Raw genomic sequence first — 14,327 nt, 5'->3', positions numbered from 1 at the left:
GATGAAAATCTACATATGTGTTAAATGTATAAAAGTAACTGTGCTGCACTGCTCATGCTCAGTTCCTAAAGGGAAATGAGTGGATTTGATTGGACACTTAATCAAACTTCTTCAATTCAATTCAATTCAATTTTATTTTACAAAACTGCTTTATAGAAATCCAGATATAAATTTTAAATTTAAATTGGCAAAGAAAAACTCCCTGAGGTGACATGAGGAAGAAACCTTGAGAGGAACCAGACTCAAAAGGGAATCCATCTTCATTTGGGTAACTCCGGATAGTGACATTTTAAGTAATTTCTCTTCTATAACTGTATACTATATAGTCAAAACGTGCTAACTGTGTTAACAGGAATTGAGTATCAGTATGAGCATCAGTTGCTATGAGACTCATTTCTAAATTGATTATAGTTTTAACTTTAGGTCTATTGTATCAAACTCAAGATATTAACTGTTCAATGATGGAGACTTGAGTACAAACCTTTCTTAGCAATTGCAGTCCTAACATTTTATTTATGCTTTATTATTTTATACTTACCAAAGCATCTCACAATTTTATGAATAGCCTGGCAGGACCTTTTGGATTATGGTCAGAAAGATGCTGAACGCGATATAGTCTTGGACACAACTTTACAAAGCAGCAAAACGCTGTGATGTCCTCACTCTGAGAGGTCATTCCAGGGTTATCAGAGGGAGTCTGAAACCTGAAACATTCCACGCAGCTAAACACAACCATGGAACATCCTCTTACACATACAGCAACAGGAAACACATGCATGGGGGCACTTTATAACCCTGCACCTTATCAGCTTGTCTGCAGGTCAACATTACAGATGCACAGCTTTTTATGGTGGCCCCTTGGGATGAGTTAGCCCTCTGTGTGTCGCCCTCCAAATCTTTTTGCCATGATGTAATAAAACGTTCATGCTAACACCACAGGGGTTTGCTGCTATCTTTTTTTTTTTTTTTTTTTTTTTCAAATAGCATTCTTAGAGGGTTTTGAGATAGCTGAAGGGGTGTGGGTGAAATTCTCTACAATTGCTAGAACTTCTTTGGAACACATTAGCACTTTTCTTGCCTATCTGGACTTTACTAATCATGTTTTTGTTTGTTTATTTATTCTATTTATTTTATAGTCATTTGTATAATTAAATGTAACACTACATTTTTGCAAAATGATGGAAACATCCCCAAGTGCCCAAGTGACAGTGTTAATTTACAATAGACTCAGAGCTAATCTTTAACCCTGTTTTGACTCAAGAGGATGTTATTTGACCTGGCACACAGTAATTCTGCAATCGGTTCAATGTAATTGGATTGATATGTTCCTGTAAACAAGTTAGTAGTTGAATATAATCAATAAAATTGATCAGTCATCTGAGATTACTGTAAACAGGATGCTGTGAACCTCCTGTCACTGCTAAATATCAGCATTTACTTCACCTTGTTGTGTGTGGTTTTGGTTTTTCGAAATACTTTATTTGTTACCAGACAAATAAGGGCAGTCGTATTTCAAAAATGTGAAAGATCTGATCTTTGATATTTTTAATCATCAGTACATGATTCCTTAAATGAAATCCTTTGTTCTCAAGTCAAAATGGGATTTTAAGAGTGTGTTCATTTAGTGTGAAATTAGTCTCTATAGGTTGTAAACTACATTTACTACTAGTGGTAATAATATTGTGAACTATCCAGGGAATATGAACATTACAAAGTGGCTCACACCCAAATAATGCACCATATGATAAATAGAGAACATAGTGTATTTTAGTGTTTTATCTCAAAGCAGTGAAAGGATTAAGGTGTTGTGTGTGTTTCCAGTGGAACAACTCATTTCTCAGAGAATGAAAGAATTGTCATTTCATAATTCCCATGTGACATAAATACATTGGAAATAAATAAAGCTGGGAACTCTGTCCCTGAACTAATTTATTGCTATTTTAAACATTAATAAATTAGCATAAGTGCTTTAAATTTTACCTAGGTCTACATCATAAAACAAACCTGTTCAGAAGGTCACCAAGGTTTGGATAGGACCATAAATGCAAACACTAACTAATTGGTTTCTGATAGAAAGTGTTATGATTTAAGATCTCGTCATGTACTGGCAGCTACAATAAAATATCTACTCAGAGGAAGTAATCAAGACTTTTTATGATTAATCACAGCAGCCATAATTGTAATTTCTGTCAACATTCGATGAATGAATAAATGAATGAATGAATTATACAACCCTAACATGCACCGTAATCAACAAATAACATAGCCGGGTTGCTTGTTTTTAAAGAAGAAATGATTTTGAAGGCTGTAGATAGGCGTGGAATTTATAGTAAGTCTTTCTTGCAGTTGCCATCACGAGGAGATGCAAGTATAATGTTCTGTTAGCGTTGCCATGGCGACTAAAGTGTGGACTCTGCATGTGTCAGCTTCCATAAAGTGATTTGTCAGCTAGCATAAAAGGACTGAGACTACAATATTGTTAATGTTATAGAGCAGATTGAATAGTTGAAGCAAGGGTGAAAGAGGGTTAGAGAGTTGCTCTGTTCCCAGAGCCATCTTTTGTGTGATAAGTGATGAGGTTCAGCTGAAAGGGCAGGAGGGACTGCAAGACACAGCAGCATCACTGAAAGACTGCTGCCCTCTGACTTACCTTTGTAAAGGACAGTAATAATGGACATCATGTTGAATTTCTTTTAGCTAATCTGCAACCTAAACTGAACAGCCTTATTCCTTGTAGAGTAGTGGGCTAGAAGTAAAGCCATTAACCTAGTGAGATCACTTTTTATATCAAAATTTATTTAATATATCTTTATATAATATTGATATGTGTTGTAAAATGTTTGCTCCTTTTATTTATGTACTTATATAATTAATTTGTATCTATATTAATTTAAAAGTTATATTGCATATTTCATATTAATTCATTCATTCATTTATCTTCTGTAAGTGCGTTATCCTGGTCAGGGTGGCAATGGATCTGGATCCTGGGAACGCTGGGCACAAAGTGCACCCTGGATGGGATGGCAGTCCATTGCAGGGCACCATGCAAACACATATTCACACCTAGGGGCAATTTAGAGTAGCCTGTTCACCTACAGGCGTGTGTTTGGGGAGGAGGGAGGAAACTGTAGAAAGTGGAGGAAACCCATAAGTACACAGAGGCATACACACAAACACCACACACAGTAACTCCAGCTCAGGATTGAAGCAGGAAAGCTGTGAGGTGGCAACACTACTATGCTGCCCTCTATTTTAAATTATTACTATCACTTATTATAATTTTTTTTCTTTTTACAGTGGTTGATCCTTGGCCTACCGCAAACAATATTTGTGTCTTGTTTGTCCTACATAAAATCTGTAAGCCTTAATTCACCTCTAAATATTTTGCTGTGCACATACTCACCCAATGTTGTTCCTGTGTCCTCGCTATTCATTGTAGCTGATGGTCCTGTCCTCCAAAACCTATTCTAGTAGGTGGACATGACTCACAAACCTCCTCACTTCCCACACACACAATTCACCATTCAGTCATGCATCACAAAACCAAAGTTATTGGTGAGTCATTGAAGAGCTTTTCTGCAGGTGATCTGTGCTGACCCTCAACTTCCTTCACTCTGACTAATGATGTGACACACACACACTGCACCTTCCCTGAGTAAAGTGTAGTTCTGGCATTGATTCTGCCAAGCAGTAATTGAGGTGTGTGTATTGTTGGCTGAGTGGGGGAGTATGCAGCATGATAGCTGTTCAGGGTAATTATACTGGAAGAGAATGTGAATGTGACTGAAAGGGGTTCTCCTCTTTAAAGCTAGCACAGCTTGCTTGGAAGACCTGTGCATGTGGCATAATCAGTGCTGGAATTATATAGAAAGACTGGATGCATTCAAACTAAAAGAGGAGTTTGGTTCTGTGTTTACACTGTAATATGTATGTTTTACCTCACAACAGAAACCCCGTAGCTTAGCTAGCAAGTTTCTTTTTTCCTCAACTGTTAAATCGCTCTACGAAAGGCCATGTAGCAAGTAGAAAAAGCTAATCTTTCTCTGACACATTTCAATAAATGTCCCTATGCAGAAAACAAGGCAAAACAAAACCCATATGAACATGCTTGGTAGCTAGTTATCCAGCCTACTGAGGTAATAGCATAAGGACAAGCTACAGCAATGTTTTGTAGCTTGGGACCCCTCAGCACATTTTATGAACATGATCAAACTATTTGAAGTGAAGTGAAGTGACTTGTGGCCAAGTATGGTGACCCATACTCAGAATTTGTGCTCTGCATTTAACCCATCCAAGTGCACACACACAGTAGTGAACACACACACACAGTAGTGAACACACACCCGGAGCAGTGGGCAGCCTTTTTTGCTGCGGCGCCCAGGGAGCAGTTGGGGGTTCGGTGCCTTGCTCAAGGGTCTCACTTTAGTCGTGGTATTGAGGGTGGGAGAGAGCACTGGTCATTCACTCCCCCCACCTACAATCCCTGCCGGACCTGAGACTCAAACCCATGACCTTCAGGTTCACCTTCGTGTCACAAGTCCAAGCCTCTAACCATATTTAAATATGAGACTCATTATTCAGATGTATATATATATATATATATATATATATATATATATGACATTATTCATATACCTACTTGTTTTTGAGGTTTGAGGTAAACCCATTCAATTCAAGTGACCAGTCAAACAGGTTAATAACTCTACGAACTCAACAATAAATATAATAAAATGGATCACTGTGAATTGTGATTTCCTGTAACAAAATCACAGACCCCGTGGCTATGTTTCATCCTTGGGAATACCTGGACCTCACTTTGAGAACCACTGATCTGCTTGTTCTGAATTTGTTATTATATATTACACGGTATTATATAATATATAGGGTGTGTGGTGGCTTAGTTGTTCGCAAGTTTGCCTCGCACCTCCAGGGTTGGGGGTTTGAGTCCCGCCTCCGCCCTGTGTGCATGGAGTTTACATGTTATTTCTGTGCTTCGGGGGTTTTCTCTGGTTACTCCGGTTTCCTCCCCCTGTCCACAGACATGCATTGTAGGCTGATTGTCATCTCTGAATTGTTCATAGTGTGTGTGTGTGTGATTATCCCCTGCGATGGGTTGGCATCCCACCTTGTGCCCCAAGTCCCCTGGGATAGGCTCCCCGCGACCCTGTGTTGGAAAAGCGGTACAGAAAATGGATGGATATATTATATATTGATATTGTGTCTTGGATCCCCCTCATTGAGCCCTACAAATTTAACTGCCTACAGATACCTCTATTCACATAATCATTTACATCTAAAGTATTATTTTTAAGATTATGCATCTGTTAAATACTATGTATTATCTTAACTATTAACCCTCCCATTGCAGCCTATCTCTCAGGAAAGGCAAACTGTACCACTGCTATTCTTTCTCCTTGGAAAGTCACTTTGATATTTAAGCCATTGTTTTCATGCTGTACACATTTTTTTTTGTCCCAGCACTCACACACAGAAATTGTATTACACTCAGAAATCCTTAGAAATCTTATAATCGCTATTCTGTTAGTTGAGCATCAGGATAGCCTTTATTACAAAACAATAAAAAGGCATGTAATATTTCATATTCAACATAGTCATATTTAATACAAACTGTTGGAGGCTATATCAGTTGTCCATAGGGTGGCTGAAGCAGGCTTGTGGTTATGTCACCTCCACCCAGAGGGACATAAATCCTATTTCACATCTGCCAACCACTCCATATTTCTTATAAAGTGGGTCCAGTTGGAGAGTGAATCTGAGTAGCCCAAGGACACAATAACATGACAGTTGTGACACTTTGATTATTAAGATTACACACACACACTTGCTCTCTGGAGACGGAAGCAAAATGTGTGTGCTTGCTGTTATATAATAATGTGGCTGGTTGCCTAGAAGATTAAAAAGTATACTGCTATAAACTATATATCAGGAATCGACATATTTGCAAGAAGAAGAATTGACTGACATTCTTTACATCCTTTATTTCAGCATGATTTCAAATGTCTGGGTCATTTATGTAGTAAGAGAAGATCGTCAGTACAGCCCCTCTGACACATGCTTTTGCCTTGATGCGTGTGATCACGTCTAAATTGCAATATTTGGTGGCAACACTGACTGATATCTTCCATTTCCAATCTGGCTTAACGTGAATTAAGCGTGAATGTGAATTGTGATTGACTGTGTGTGTGTGTGTGTCCTTGCCCACAGAGAACCATGAGCACTGTGGAGGAAGATCCGGATCACATGATACCATGAAGAGAAGCCTGCAGGTCCTGCCTAACCAGCTGCTGAGTATGTTTCCTATTCATAACTTTGCTCTGCATAAGGCACTTATATTCAGTTGTATTATGCATACTACATTGTTGAAAATTATAAGTGCATTTAAACAAAATTTTCAGCACAAACAGGGGAAGCGTAGCTGAAAGGATGTAACAAATAAGATAGAATTATAAAAATAATAAATTTACACAGATTAGACAAGAAGTGCTTGACCTTACACTTCCTATCATTCAACAGTTCCTCTGACTTTCATTATAATTTCTACCTTTTCACTGCATTAGTTTTGATTTGTTGCACTCTAGAGTCTGCATTACTTTCAGTATTTTAACTGCACTGGCTGTCTGCACACACACACACAGCACGAGCCTGGCACACATCCAAAATGAAAAGTGCAAAATGGATCAGGACCACGAGGTCAAGCGATGATGTGTCTCTTGGAAGTAAATTCACTTTTAGGACATATCCTGTCACTGGCCTTATCTCTGTTATGAGAATGTACCTGCAAGGATGGGCCTAAGAGCTAGCGATTGAAAGAGACTCAGGCCAAAGTTTAAAATGAAGAGCTGGTACATTTTCTCAGGTGCAGAATGTTGGGATGTGGTTCACCACCTAGAGAGTTCAAGCACACTTTTTATTCATGTATGCATTGCATTTTCCATCTGAGATCTGCTTTTAAAGCAGCTATTGAGAATCACTTGGAGGGTTATTTTTGTTGCATAATTTTCTTACAAATACATAACATCAATTCCACAAAAATAAAACACAAATGGACTGTAAATGATTTACAAAAATAAAATGGGATCTACGATTTATTTGTGGAATAGGTTGCATTTATTCATGGATTGTTTCATGTTCATTTATGCATTACATATTTGAACAAATTTGAACACATTAAATAGACACATTTAATGAGAAGTTATATATGATAGGATATGATGAAACTACAGTTACGAGTTTTTCTGCTTCTGTAAATCATCAGGAACTAATTGCAGGTAGGAAGCATGTGTTACCTTATGTTCACAATAGCAAGTGACACGTCACATGTGTCGCTTGTGGTTTGTCTTTTGTGGGCACGTAGTGACCTCGACTAGCTTATTTGGCAGATTAGCAAAACAAGCTAACTGCACTAGCTACATGCACTTACCAGAGATCTCTATTTTTCTCTGTTTAATGTATTATATACACATTAAATATACACATTTAATGAGAGGTTGTATATGATCGGAAACGACGAAACCACAGTTACGAGTTTTTCTGCCATTTTTTGTAAATCATCAGGAACTAACTGCAGGTAGGAACTAAAGGTGAGATTGGGGAAGAAACGACAGACCACACATGACACAGAATTGGTCAGGAATCATTTGAGCCAATGATTTGGATTTGTGACTTTTCTTTACACTGTCATACCTAAAATTTGCACAGAATTGAGAAAATCTCAATTCAAATCTCACTGAAATCTCAGGTCTGAGTCTCACAGACATATGTAGAAAATGAATATTTGCTTATTGCTTTGTTGCATAGGATTAGCCTTCACTCTCCCTGGTTGTTAGCTCTTCTGAGAAATTGTTACAGAATGGGATAAAAAAAAAATCAGTGTCAGCAATGCTTATACAATTCTGAGTTCTGAACAATTACAGTGTTGCCTCTTAACTATGCTGCATGTTTAAATCAACTCTACTCAACTTTATGGATATTATTTCAAATCTAGCTCAGTGCAGATGAACTTCTTTACATTTAACACAACAGATGTTAATTCAAAACTGTTTTTTTTTCTGAGCCCATAATTTTAGTTAGACTTTGCCTGTTTATACAGGGAATGCGATTGGCTCTGAAACCGTTTTCTAAATATGTCAATTCTCTCCATTAGTCAAAGCTTTATACTGTTGTTTTTTCATACATAAAATACATTTTTGTTTAAATCAGAAAATAGTTCTGTGCATTCCTTAGTTAAACAAAAGTGTGGCTGATATCTGTTGTGCTGTTTAGTGGAAAGATGGATGACAATGTCCCTCTTTCCCAGTTTTTCTCAGGCTTTTGTCTGTTCATCTGCTAAAGCATCAGTAGTATCTGTTCAGATTGTTTAAAGTAAATTAGGTCTCACCATCTGTGATCTCTTCAATGTTCTTCTGAAGTGCAGATTGCATTGTGAGATGCCTTTGCAAAAACACTTCTCAAGGACATCAAGTAGTAATTGAAACTTAGTAGGAGTTCCTCTCTCAAATACCAACGGTCATAATGTAACAGCAGGGTGAGACTGCACCATCACTGTAACACTGTAACACTGTTATATTATTCAGTATATTGTATCATGTCCCCAGTATATTGTATCATACTGTTTAGAAAAAGAGTTGCATATTAAAGGCTCAATACCTTTTCAGTACTATTATACCATAATGGTGGTAAACAGTTTGATTTCTATAGCATTCAGTACTTTTTTTGTGGCACATGCACAGTGGAATAAGCGGCAAGTGCACAGATTGGCAACTTACGCGTGTTCAATAACTTTGGTCTACGTGTGTGTTTTTCCTCTTTTGATTTATTTATTTATTTATTTTTGGCCAAAGTATCATTTTGGTATCGAGAAACATGATACTACACCTGGTATTGGTATCAAAGTGAAAATATTGGTATCGTGAGAGCCCTAGTTGGATAATACTGTTTTCTTAGCTGTTAGCTGTTACAGTAAAGCTATCCTAATAGAGTGGTATACATTACATCTAGTGCATTCCACTGTACTTCCTGTAAGACAAATAACAAACATCTCAACATTCCTATGGTGTTAATTATGCCAAACTAAGGGGCTCAGTAAACAAGTTGAGCTTGTCTGTGTGTTTTTGCATTTCGGCAACCATGCCCATTAAAAGGCATTGCCGGAATTATCAGAGCTCGAAAACACAAACAGGAAGACATTATCAGATGGGTGTATTGCTTCTTACCTTATCTTTAAGCTCACATCTGTCCCACCCTGTCCCTCCCTCAACACAGGAAGTGCTGCATCTGTCCCACAATCCTTTGAGTCACTGTGTCAGACTTTGCTGCCTGGCCCTCCCAAAAAGGGACCAATGAAAAGATTTTGCATTTACAACCCAGAATAATCTCCTGTGGGAATTTTAGAGGCTGTCTTTTGTTTAGCATGTTAGCACCAGAAATATTCAAGGGATTGTTTTGCTTCAAATAAAAGAGGTAACTAATAGAGTTGTTTTTCTAGCCTGAGATAAGGAACATAAGGAACCAGGATGTAACACTAGGATTATTGGATTCCAAGCAAAATTTTGTGTAGTCTTTCTCTTCTTAACCATTGTGGGTTGTTAAAGTGTGACATGGAGTACAGTGTATAACTCACTGAAGGAACCTACCTCCAACTGCTCAACTTAGTTTGGTTTGCGTAATTAGGAGGCAGGACAGCAGGGTCAAGCAATTGTACACAGATCCTGAGAGCCAGAAGGCTAGCTCTTTCCTTTTATTGGCTACTAATAAAACACATAGTATCTGTTCACTTTCCTGAGGGAATTTGTGCTAATTTAATGCTTCACTAAGCTCTTAGCCCCTAGAAATTCATATGTCGTGGACCCCTGAGTTAGATATTCTTAACTCCATACCTGGATATGAATACATTATCCTAAATGAACAGATAATGTGTTCTAAACAGAAGATAGGAATTACAGATATGAATAGGAGGTGCACATTTTTTGAGCAAGTGGTCAGATATGAAGCTTGTGGGACAAAGAAAGACCACATTCATTCATTCATTCATCCTTAGTAACTGCCTGGTCAGGGTTGTGGTGGTTTAAATTAGCCTAGTAGTTTGTTTAGTATAGAACCAAATAATTTTATTAGGGCAGGCACAAACAAACTGCATGAACATGGTTTTAAAAAAAACCCAGCTCTCAGCAAATCTCTAGTTGAGACAAATTAAGAAGTCAGATGATGTAGCTGAGGTTGAGGAACTGTCAACTGTGTGTGTGTGTGTGTGTGTGTGTTTGTGTTTTCGGAGGCATAGTGGAAGGGGTCATATTAAATTTAAAAAAAAACAGGAAGAATGAAAGAAAAAAAAAATCCTTATGGTTTAGGCCATGCCCGCTTTGTGTTTAAATCCAAATACAGATACAGATATGGGTATTTGAAGCCCTAAACAAATACAGACAGAGATACAGATAGTGCCATTGTATTACACCCCTAATGTTCATAAATATTCTTTAAGCATCAGCACATTCTGGATGTGCTCTACATCAAGGTGAATGTCATACACTGTAGGCATGTGAGGTCTAAATACTGATTCATGCTATCTTACCCTATTTTGGGAATGTTTCCTAAAATAGGATAGTGTTTATTTGTAGTCATCATGTTGCACATCTCAGTCACATTTGTCAGGTTTTTCCCCCATGCTATGCTGCTGAATATATTTTTCCTGGTTGGAGCCAGTGCTTACACTTGGTGTCTCTGGAATTGATCTTTAGGCACCCTGAGGGAGCACCTAGAAATCTATACTTCACCAAGCAATAAGTGGACTTCCTGGTTTGATTGATTTGGTCAGAGCTCTCAGGCAGTGTTGGCAGCCAAGGCCTTGTGCAAAAGGAATTAAATAAGTAAAGCTATTTCAGGCTCCATTCTCCCTGGTAGTTAAATATAGTAGTAGTAGGCCATTTTCCACTGCCAAAACCATAGGTGTTATAATTATAATACAAGTCAGAATACTAGGGAAAGATTCAGGCAGTGATTAAGTTCTTGATTCCCAAATTAATGACTGTGATACTAAGATTGTGCCTGCCATTTTACAGTTTTCCTAGTGTTCTTACTTGTATTACAATTAAAGCACCTATGGTTTTGGCATTGGAAGAGGGCCTACTACTACTGTGATACTTCATAGGTTTTTTTTCTGCATTGATGAACTTGATTGGATGCTAAACTGACCCCATTTAATTGATATATAGTGTACAGTCATTGGCTGGATTTTGGTTGGACTACACTGAAGGTCTAAATTAAAAACGAGTGAAACGTAAGTTTTTTTTTTCTTAGTATTTTCCACACCCCTAATGTTCAGAAATATTCTTTAAGCATCATCACATTCTGAATGTGCATCAAATTCTGTGAACTACATGTCACACTCATGCAGGGGTGGGAAAATGTTGTCACTATGTTGTCACCTTTTTGAGGTTCTGGTTATATATTGGAATATAATTTTGCTTGATGTTTAGGTACAGTGAAGCTTGCTACAGTTTTGAATATTGTTGTGCTTTATCTGTGCTGGAAACAAAACTGAAATTGCATTTATAACTTTCATGTTCTTTTGGTATGCTCCATTGAAAATCGGGTTCATAGAACCCAAACAGAAAGGAACTAAAAAGTTGGGAGATTAGAGAACCTGAAAACATTATTTTTTCAATATTACACACACCAAGAGCAAAGATAAATAATGAATGACTTGCTCTTTCTCAATTTAACTGAGTTTGAAAGGCAAAAATACACATAACTATGAACTGAATACCTAACAGTACAAATGGCTCAGTGAGAATAACTTGGCTGACCATTATTCACTATCTTCCTGCCAATCTACAGAACAAATAAGTGCCTTACTTGTTTCCAAAACTTAAAACTCCTTCATGCCAAAACCTTTTTTTCCTCTTGTAATATAATATCAGACTCTTTCATTCTCACACTGTTAAGCTGACACTCTCACATGCTGTCATTTCTCTCTCTCATCTCATTGGTTGTGGCTCCTGCCTGTCACTGTGTGGCCAGACTTCGTTCAGCTGTATAATGTACACTATTTGGCCAAAAGTTTTGGGACGTCTGCCTTTACATGCACATGAACTTTAATGAACTTTAACTTTAATATGGAGTTGGTCCACCCTTTGCAGCTATAACAGCTTCAACTGTTCTGGGAAGGCTTTCCACAAAAAGTGTGTTTATGGGAATTTTTGACCATTCTTCTAGAAGTGCATTGGTGAGGTCAGGCACTGATGTTGGATGAGAAGTCCTGGCTCGCAGTCTCCGCTCTAATTCATCCCAGCGGTGTTCTATCAGGTTGAGGTCAGGACTCTGTGCAGGCCAGTCAAGTTCATCCACACCAAACTCGCTCATCCATGTCTTTATGGACCTTGCTTTGTGCACTGGTGTGCAGTCATGTTGGAACAGGAAGGGACCATCCCCAAACTGTTCCCACAAAGTTGGGAGCATGAAATTGTCCAAAATGTCTTGGTAAGCTGAAGCACTAAGAGTTCCTTTCATTGGAACTAAGGGGCCAAGCCCAACCCCTGAAAAACAACCCCACACCATAATCCCCCCTCCACCAAACTTTACACTTGGCACAGTACAGTCAGGCAAGTACCGTTCTCCTGGCAACTTCCAAACCCAGACTCGTCCATCGGATTGCCAGACAGAGAAGCGTGATTCGTCACTCCAGAGAACACGTCTCCACTGCTCTAGAGTCCAGTGGCGGTGTGCTTTACACCACTGCATCCAACGCTTTGCATTGCACTTGGTGATGTAAGGCTTGGATGCAGCTGCTCGGCCATGGAAACCCATTCCCTGAAGCTCTCTACGCACTGTTCTTGAGCTAATCCACACGAAGTTTGGAGGTCTGTAGCTATTGACTCTGCAGAAAGTTGGTGACTTCTGCGCACTGCGCACCTCAGCATGCGCTGACCCCGCTCTGTGATTTTACGTGGCTGAGTTGCTGTTGTTCCCAATTGCTTCCACTTTGTTATGATACCACTAACAGTTGACTGTGGAATATTTAGTAGTGAGGAAATCTCACGAATTGACTTATTGCACACGTGGCAACCTATCACGGTACCACGCTTGAATTCACTGAGCTCATGAGAGTGATCCATTCTTTCACAAATGTTTGTAGAAGCAGTCTGCATGCCTAGGTGCTTGATTTTATACACCTGTGGCCAGGCCAAGTGATTAGGACACCTGAATTCAATGATTTGGAGGGGTTTCCCAAAACTTTTGGCAATATAGTGTATGTATACAAATATCCTGCCAGTTCAGACCAGTTTAGACCTTTTAAAAAAAAAAAAAAAAAAAAAAAAAATTAGAAAGGTAATCCCGAGATATTTCCTGTTTCCTTTAGGATAAAAAATAAAAAAGGGTCTCTGTATGGTATTAATTGATACTGAAAATAAGGAAATTGTGTCATAATCTTGATAAGGCTGTCCACTAATGGAGGCCATTTGGCTGGGACTAAACTGAATAATTCTGAAAGGATTGACAGGAAAATGAAGAATGTGGACAATGTGTGGGGAACATTTTGTATTTTTATTTGTGGAAGTGACTCAAACATGGAATGCCAAGTGGGACCCACAATGCACTGGATGTTTCTATTCACATGATTTATTAAACGCATAATATTGCAAGACTTTAGGAATGTCACAGGCTGCTTATATATTCCATATTTAGAATGTTTACTGCATTTCTCTTCTACTATAAATCTTCTCCTGTGCTAATGAAGGTAGGTAGATAGGTTGGCCCAATCAGAAGCATAAATCAGGTTGTAATTTAATCACTGCACTGAACTATTATATTGGAACATGCTATTTCCCAGTTTTTCATATTACTGATCCCCAGTATGTGTTTTATTATACTATCATCATCATTATTCTAGCCATTCTCTTTCACCCTCTGTCTCTGATAATGGATAATAATATAAAATCATGCTTATTTTTTCTGTCCACACTATATTATCACACTCGGATAATTTGCTCTCTCAATACTTATTCTTGGGCACACAGTCTGTGTTAGTGCCAGGTACGACGTTACTCAATCAGTATGTAGGACTACTGCTGAGATCAATTACAGCACTGTAAATCTGATACACATGCACTGCAGTGCAATATAGCACAGTCTGTTTATTTAGGCTATTGCATGAAACCAATGTATGTTCCAGGTAAAACAGTTTTCAGAAGCTAGGAAGTGTTTGTATTCAAAAAACCCACTTATTTTGAGTAAGACCAATTTTTTTTTCCTACACACTGAGGACATGTGAGGGTCCCTGGAGGACTAGTGCTTAGGCCATGGCACTCTCA

At 38.3% G+C, this 14,327-nt stretch overlaps 1 protein-coding gene across 3 annotated transcripts in view; it reads left to right on the top strand.

The window, feature by feature from the left end:
* The window catches only part of tmem108 (transmembrane protein 108), a 71,065-nt gene that overhangs the window by 39,920 nt on the left and 16,818 nt on the right, over positions 1–14,327 (top strand). For all 3 annotated transcript variants that reach the window (XM_034298062.2, XM_026937929.3, XM_026937928.3), the window contains one exon: positions 6,226–6,309. In XM_034298062.2, coding sequence (XP_034153953.2) covers positions 6,226–6,309 — 84 coding nt within the window. The remainder of the gene's footprint in view (positions 1–6,225; positions 6,310–14,327) is intronic.

This window comes from Pangasianodon hypophthalmus, chromosome 22 (assembly GCF_027358585.1).
Source record: "Pangasianodon hypophthalmus isolate fPanHyp1 chromosome 22, fPanHyp1.pri, whole genome shotgun sequence".
NCBI classification, from domain to species: Eukaryota; Metazoa; Chordata; class Actinopteri; order Siluriformes; family Pangasiidae; genus Pangasianodon; species Pangasianodon hypophthalmus.
The sequence above is the reverse complement of the archived record's forward strand: the minus strand, read 5'-3'. Positions and strand labels throughout refer to the sequence as shown.